The sequence below is a fragment of the Pavona decussata genome, unplaced genomic scaffold (genome assembly GCF_977016875.1).
Source record: "Pavona decussata unplaced genomic scaffold, jaPavDecu1.1 SCAFFOLD_960, whole genome shotgun sequence".
Taxonomy (NCBI): domain Eukaryota; kingdom Metazoa; phylum Cnidaria; class Anthozoa; order Scleractinia; family Agariciidae; genus Pavona; species Pavona decussata.
Window position 1 is genome coordinate 36889 of NW_028145960.1, and position 8160 is coordinate 45048.

The 8160-nt window shown below is 38.4% G+C and overlaps 1 protein-coding gene across 1 annotated transcript; it reads right to left on the reverse strand.

Annotated features, from left to right (window-relative positions):
- Positions 1 to 1746: 1746 nt before the first annotated feature.
- Positions 1747 to 8160, reverse strand: LOC146448378 (uncharacterized). The gene is made up of 3 exons (XM_085102638.1): positions 8013 to 8160; positions 7562 to 7881; positions 1747 to 3112 (listed from the first exon to the last, which is right to left on the reverse strand). The coding sequence occupies exons 1-3, from the start codon at positions 8032 to 8034 to the stop codon at positions 1949 to 1951; spliced, it is 1506 nt and encodes a 501-aa protein (XP_084958764.1). The 5' UTR covers positions 8035 to 8160; the 3' UTR covers positions 1747 to 1948.

Genomic DNA, 8160 nt, shown 5'->3' on the forward strand with positions numbered 1-8160 from the left:
AATATGTTTATGTGACTTGATAGGCCATTTCCGAGTTGCTGTGAAACTCACTATAACAGCAAGGCTAAGTGCAAAACTTTTCATGTGAAAATTAGTTTTGTTTGTGGCATTTGAATGAAAACTAATTTTCATAACAAAACCTTTGCACTTAGCCTCACTTTCATGACAAGGATCAAAGCAACTCGGAAAATGGTCTATTGTATCCCCCATGCTGCTGTGATCAGCAATTCCTGATCATTCTTTGTGGTAAAAAAGAAATGGTAGCTCCCGTGAGAATCCCAGCAACTCAGAGGTTAGAGCAACAGATGGGGCTTGGTTATTAAACTGTTACCGTAAAACATTGAATATTGGAATTATTCCAAAAATAAACCCCTCAAAACTAAAAAAGACTCCTATAATCAGCTTCTCCAAACATAAGCCCCTAGGGGATTATATTTGGGAATTGGGCCCAAACACAAAATAAATCAAAGTAAATTCCACATATCATTAAGACCAATTTTTATTATTTTATAAAAGAATGATTCTGTACACTGAACTTTGAGCTACTGTATTAACTACAGTATGTACTATAAACTGATGTACAACTTTGACAGTATGTACAGTATTTACATTTCCAATAAAGTTTGTTTGATGTTGTATTGTTAAGTAAGAAGTCTCTTTTTGCTAATGTGCATTCATTCTGTGCATCTCAGGAAGGTCCAAAAACTCTGGTTTCTTAAAGTTGATACACATCATGCATCGCAAGGGCTACTGGAATTTAAAAAGAAAATTGTGAGTAGCCATGCATTTTCAGAGACAATATTATCTTTATTTCTGGAAAAAAATGCCATACATACATTGTTGATATGTACAGTAAGGCTTTTTTCATTATTGTTACTGAATTATCTCTGATATACATGTGGTTACCCTCAATTTTCTTTGTGGATTTCAATAATCATTGCAAAGATCTGTTTTCCTGAGCTGCACAGTCATGAACTACCAAAGAAAAAAAAAAACCTGCATTAAGGAATGTGTCTACTAATACCAAAGTATTTTGGTGTGGTTTGTTACTATGTGGGAAAAGCAGATCTTAGCAAGGGCTACTGGACTACAAAAAGAAAATTGGGGGTAACCACACATTTTTTAGAGATACCGGTAATTAAGCATTCCCAACAAATTTTCCAAATTGAAGCTTTAATATCGCTGAAAAATGCATGGTTACTCCCAGTTTTCATTTTGACTACCAAGAGCACTTGCTGAGTTCTACTTTGTCTGCATAGTTTTAAAACATGTCAAATATCTCTGTATTTGTAGGCACCACCCATAGGAACCCCGAGCATCCTAGATGTGCAGAACGTATACACAGTAACAAAAGGAGGCGCTGTCCTGAAGGCGGCCATCATTTTGTATGCAGTTTATGCTTGTTTTGATAATTCAGAGAGTAGCCTGATACAACAATGAACAACATGCTCATTATTGCCTTTATCTGTTGTCACTAAAATCAGTTACAATTTTTATTGAAACATTTTTTTCTATACTCCTTATAGGCCTCCTCTTCCCCACTTCTAAGCCCAAAGGCTTAACACTAACACTTTACAGTATGTGAATGCATCTGTCACATTATGCAAAAAAATATTTATCAAGTCATACTTGACAACTTAAGAAGAAGGGTTCTTTTGAAAAACATGGTACCATTAATGATTATAGAGGAACTTCTGCTGATGCACCCCCATCAGAGCACAAAGACTTGTTTGTGTCAACAAAAGATAAAATACATATGAGCTTTGGTGCAAGCAAACTGAAGAGGCCATAACAATGAGCATGAAGACTGAATGAAATGTAGCCTTGGGATTCACTGTACCAGTGACTAACAACTTGTCTCACAATAACAATATACAATAATACAATAAAAAAAAGGGATCATGAAAAGTGTGAAATTTACACAACAATGTTTGATCTTACATGAAAGTTAAAATGCCAATAAAGGATTTGATTGTTTGTTTGGAGTGGAACAGGTATTTTGCTGTTCATTTTCCATGGGTATACCATGTAAAATTCCAGGACTGGAAGCACACCGAGGTATACTACCCTGAGCATGCATTCCACCTGCAGCCGGTTGAGTCATTTTCTTAAACAAAGAATACACAAGATTTTGAGGCTGCAGTGGAAGTCCTGCAAGCTTTTCTGCTTCTGCCTGCTTTTGTAAGAGTAACAGATTATGCTGTGCATCTTCATCTCCTGCCTCAGCTGCCATGCGGTAAAAGCGAGCTGCCTCATTCTTGTCAACACTGAAACCCCCAAGGCCATGCTCATAGAATACGCCAACATTGTACTGTGCTCCAGTATGCCCACGCTCAGCTGCAGCCTTGTAGAAATGTGCTGCTTTTAAGAGGTCCCTCTCAATGCCAAGACCATGCTCATAGCATATACCAAGATTAAACTCAGCTGATGGGTGCTTTTTAGCTGCAGCCATTTTAAGGTAGGGTATTGCTTTGTAATAATCACAGTGGTTTGATGATTCATCAGCATAGTATAACCCCAGGTATAACTGTGCTTTACAAAAGCCATTTCCTGCAGCTTCTTTGAGGAGTTCCAGAGAGTGCTGTGGATCTTTTGGCAGACCACCAAGGCCCTCCATATAAAACAATGCCAAGTTAAACATGGCACCAGTCTGGCCCTGAGCTGCGGCAGTTTTATAGCACTCTGCTGCTCTGACCAGGTCTTTGTCCACTCCTTTTCCACTTTCAAAGCATAAGCCAAGATTAAACTGCGCCAAGGCATGGCCTCTTTCACTAGCTTGGGTAAAAAGGAGGAATGCTTTGTGATGCTGTTTTAGAGATGCAAACTTGATAGCCAGTTTGTTCTGAGTGGCTGCTGTACAGTCACTAAAGCTGGATTGGAATGATGCAATAGCCTCATCAAGGGAGTCTGTCGGTTTGGCATTTGCTATTTGAGTCTGGGAACCCTGTGTAATGGGAAGTACACCCAGGGTTGTGTATGGCCTGCTTGTTATTAAGCTTGACAGTAGTTGAGATGGAATACTCTTGACATTAATGTGAAGTGGGGACTTCTCATCTGTTATAAACTTGCGGCAGGCAAGGAGACTCGATAAGGCCAACACTCTACTGCACCACTGTTAAAAGACAAAAGAGTCAATAAGATGACTAAGAAATCAACTATTTTGAGAATGATGTATTATTCAAAGTTACACAGGCATACTTGGAAAAAGGAAATCCGAGTGCTCCTATCAGGAGTCAAACCTAAGAGCTTCCGATTACAAGTTGGTCGACTACTTTGTTTAGGAAAACAACATAAAAAAACAGCGTAATTTTATGGAATTTCTAAAAGGGTCTAATAAAATACCAAAATCTGGAATGTTGCAACTTGTCACTTCACTTTCTGTGAATGAGTCTTAGATAATAAATCAAGAATGCCAAACTTTATGAACATGTTACAGTCAATTCACATCACGCGTGACCAGTATTTTTGAAATTTGTAAGGAGTTTTGAAATTTATATGTCAGTTTTGAACATCGCCAAAGAGATTTCAGAGTCCCCGTAGAAATTTCCCTAGGTTATTGATGGTATAAAGCTATAAATTTTTCTTTACATTGTGTAGTTCCAGGAAATATCCATACCCCACCCCAGAAGGGATTGGAAATTCCAGAGGGGTGGGGGGGGGGGGGTCAAGGGTCCAGAAAATTCCTGAGGGGGGGATACAGTAATATACTTGTTTTTTCCACACCGGTTCCATGATTCCACTAAGTTCAATTTTCGTTTGTTTGCATTTTGCTCCCAAGTTGTGGATGCAAAAATAAATCTTGTTAACAGCACAAAATGAATACAGTCGAATCTCCCTTTGTGACCACCTCTCATTAGCGACCACTTTTCCAAAATAACAAAAGTTTTCAAGTCAAATCACTATAGATGGAACCTCTCGTAGGCGGCCACCTCTCGTAAGCGACCGCTTTCAGAGGATGACTGTTTAAAATTTTAAATTGTTTTTAACCTCCCGTAGGCGTCACCATTGGACACACAATCGCTTGTCTCTCTCAAATTGAAATTGAAAAATGTGTCGCTGTAACATATTGGCCACATCATTACAGCGGACGCCGTAAATCTCACAGTCGAAGCTACTGGAAGTGTTTCCTGATACAGTGATAAAATACACATGTACTATAATACTTCACACTGAAATAAACTTTCATCAGATTGAATCCCTTGTGGGATAAAAAACTCTCTTATCTTTTATTTTTCTTATCTTTTTGCTTATGTTTCGTTCCCTGAAAAATTTAGACAGCGCCACCTGGAATAATTGTCTCAATCACTGTATTACGTAATTTGTGAGATACAAACAATAATCACCATAGAACCTAAGATTTTTTGCCTAGAATAATTTTGGACCAGTCTTAATATACTTGTAGCTAAGAAAAGTCACTACTCTGGGTTTCGATAAGCACTGGCAAAAGGGTTAGATCTCTGCAATTACCATATGTATGTTACCCGAAATTTAGACCCCCTGTGATGTGACTTCTGGTAAGTGACCACCTCCCGTAAGCGACCACATATCCTTGACATTATGGGTGGTTGCTTACGGGAGGTTCGACTGTATTTTCATTGTGGTTAGGCTTGATTTCTGTCACCGCTCGAGTCCGCTCATTTTCCCGAACAGCGGCTGGTAAACAAAGCCCATGTTGTGGAAATAAGACGAGTAAATCTTGTAAATTACACTCGCTTGAATGTCTGCCACACATATTTAACTAGGTACTTCTGTCACTTCGAACTACATGTATATCGTCTCTGCTGGCACATATTTACGTCACATTTTTTCGTTGTCATTCGCCAGCATGAAAAATATCGTTTCAACTGAATTATTGCATCAACATTGAACTACAGTGACTGCAGTAGTTTGGAATTGACAGAAAACAGTTCTCTGATCCCGATAAAAATAACTCTTCGAGCACTAAGTAAAAACATGGTAAAACAATAATATTTATTATAGTTCAGGAGGCAAATATTATTTGTCAAAATTTACAAGCCGTGTGCTACGACGTCTTTAGCTTGCTCCTTCACGAATTTTAACTCAAAACATTAAATATATTTTCGCATAACAGACGGGAAAAATTCCTTCGATACCCATGGTAAATCACGTTGGATCAATGATTAAATAATTACATTTGCATATCACAAAAAGCATCCCAAGTAATTCACAGGAAGTGTGTAACACGAATCATTATTCACACAATTTGGTTTACAGAACATTCCCGCATGTGCGCTGAAATGTTTTCGAACACAGGCATACTGCTTGCAACTCATTTTCGACTAAACTTTGAATGAAAAAAAAAAAACCTAGTTCTGTAAAGATTTTCTAGCTCTGCCAGGTCTCCAGAGTAGGCAGTTTACCATAGTCTAACGAAGTCATAAATAAAAGAAAAATTATGCTAGTTCTGAAATTGGCGACAAGTCAAATTTTGACCGTCAGAAGACGAGACGCTAAATATTGTCGCGGGAATACATTGAATTACACTGTATGGCAAAAAAAAAAAATGCGAGAAAGCGAAAGACGTTTTTTTCAGGCAAATTCTCGCAATTATCGTCCAATGTAATGTAATGTAAGCAGTTTATTGTAAAAATACGCTTAGCTTTTGTGAGACCAGCAAGCTAGGCTCATCAGCTAGTTTACAGGTATTTCACACTAACAGAGTAAAATAACACAAATTAAAAAACATCAATGGCATACTAGGTAAAAATTTAAATTTCTAATATCAATTTTCTAATAAAATGGGTGAACTTGCATTTTGATAGCTGTTCGTTTATATTGAAGTGTTGCTGTTTTGTCAGGATAATGAAGCGGAGTTGGTTGTAATGACAATATGCATTTTTGATAACTACATTACCATGTGACTTCTGCCCACATATTAGTCACAGTATATGCTAATTTACTAGAAAACACACGTAAGCATCAAAATGCGGCCTCTTGAACAATAAATAAGCTTATTTCTTGCTTTTACTAGAAATAGAAATATTTCCAGGGGATGTGGGGAAAATTTGAATTCCCAGAGGGGAGGGGTGTATATTTTGTGGGTCGATTTTGGGGATATAAAAACTCTGTTCTGTGGGTGGGGTATGGATATTTTCTGGAACCATAAATTACAGCATCAGGTATTTCAAGAAAAGCAATTGTTTGCCAAGTATTTTGAATCTTTTTTTTTTCTGTTAATGTGTCTATTTCGGAAAGAAATTTCCAGAGAAATGTTCAATGTTCCATTCACATGTTAGACATTACAAAGAGAAATCTGAATGTTCATATTATTCTCGGAAATAATGGACACGCACGACATGAATCCACTGTAATACAGTTAACTCTCGCCTTGCAGATACCTCGCTATTGTGGACACCCCGATAATAAGTGAACAAGATGCCTGCTACACTGGCATTACGCGTGATGCTGGGGCTGATTCATTTATTCCAACTGTATGTTTCGCAGATTTATAAAACTATCCTTGCCAATGGAATAGTTTGAGTCACGAAGATCGCGTTACGTTGTTTCCCTCGTGTTGCGCTACTCAGGGTTTCAAGGGAAATTGCGGGAATTCCATTGCGATAACGTAAACTTCTCAATGACCTCTTTTCTGTCTGCAATCGTGGTCTAAGACTGTCAAAGAAAGGACGATTCCTTCGCCAGGAACTCTCCAATTTCCACCGTTTTAGATGTCGAGTGCTTCTTAGAAGTTCTTCTTTAGATTTACCACTTCAATATGGTGAAATTTCTGTTTGAAAACGGCACACTTGAGTCCAGAAAATGTTAACAATATGGCGACACAAGTTCAATCCAGTGTTAATTAAATGATGCTTTGACGTCACACAGGTAGGGGTGAGTGGGTCCCCTCCCTCGCAATATAAGCGAGAATGGATTTTGATTGGCCTGCTATTGTTGAAGACAATCAGAACAATACATCCCGAGTAGGAGAGGGGAGAGTTTAATGAATAAATTAATGTACCGATTTGTGACTACGAGGAAGAAAAAAAAAAAAAAAGAAATCGACCCGTTTTTAGACACGGTATGCCCCCTCGGGGCATCCCGCGTAATGAAAACGCAAACAATGGATTGTGCTCACTGGACCATACTAAAACGATGATGATGCAATTTGCTGTTCATTTAAAAACAAGTTTTCATTTGTTGAACCACCACAGTGGCGCAAATTTTAACACTTTAAAGATGTACATTTACAATCAATCAATCTTTACTACATGGTCACCGACTTTTAATCTAATGGGCAGTGAAAGAGAAAAAGAAATAGGCACCACATTCGGAAATGTACATTGTATATCATTCGGCAACTGATGATGGGTGATTTTCATCCAAAACATGATTTACGCCGAACTCTGTAGTGTTGTGCTCTTTTCAGAATATTAGTCTGTCTGATGCTACCACAAAGCTTCGGTAGAAAGAAATACATGTATACAATATAAGCTTATATACATACAAAGGATAGTGGATCTGATGGCATATTTACTCGCCGGGTGAGATTTGTAATAAACTTATTTACATGTACATGTGTGTACAAAGTACTTTCACCTACCGATCCTACTTCCCCAGAGTATGGATTCGAGGTTTCTTCTTCCTTCCCACTGGCGAAACGAGTTGAATATCGGAGAGTTCGTATTCGTTCATCCTTCAAAAAATTCTGCGATATGCACCGCACTATATCCAAGCCCAAATTGTGTGCGATGCTTTCTTCGCTTTCTGCAGCTTGGCAGAACTTCCTGTGTTCATGGTTATGAGTGGACGCGGGTTGAAGAGCTCTGTCTTTCTCGTCTAGCGATGTTTTTGTCACGTCTTCCTTCTCAGCAGCTTGAAGCTGCCCAAGACAGCGTGAAGAATTTGTGGGACTCTTTAGCGCTACAGGGAAAATATGTGAAGGAACTTAGTCTTTTATCCGAAAACATCCAAAGAAATCAAAATAAACTCACTGCTGATCAACCAGTTTCATGTTCTGGTCCCATGCCACATCAAAATCAGCAGACACTAACCTTTTCTTAAAGCTCTCCACATATTGTAAACGCGAAACGCTTAATAATTCAAATTCACGGTACAGCTGAAAGTCTCGCCATACTAACTAAAGGATTCATCGTGCACAGGTTCCAAAGGTTACTCGAGGCCCAATAGCCCCTGATGTCA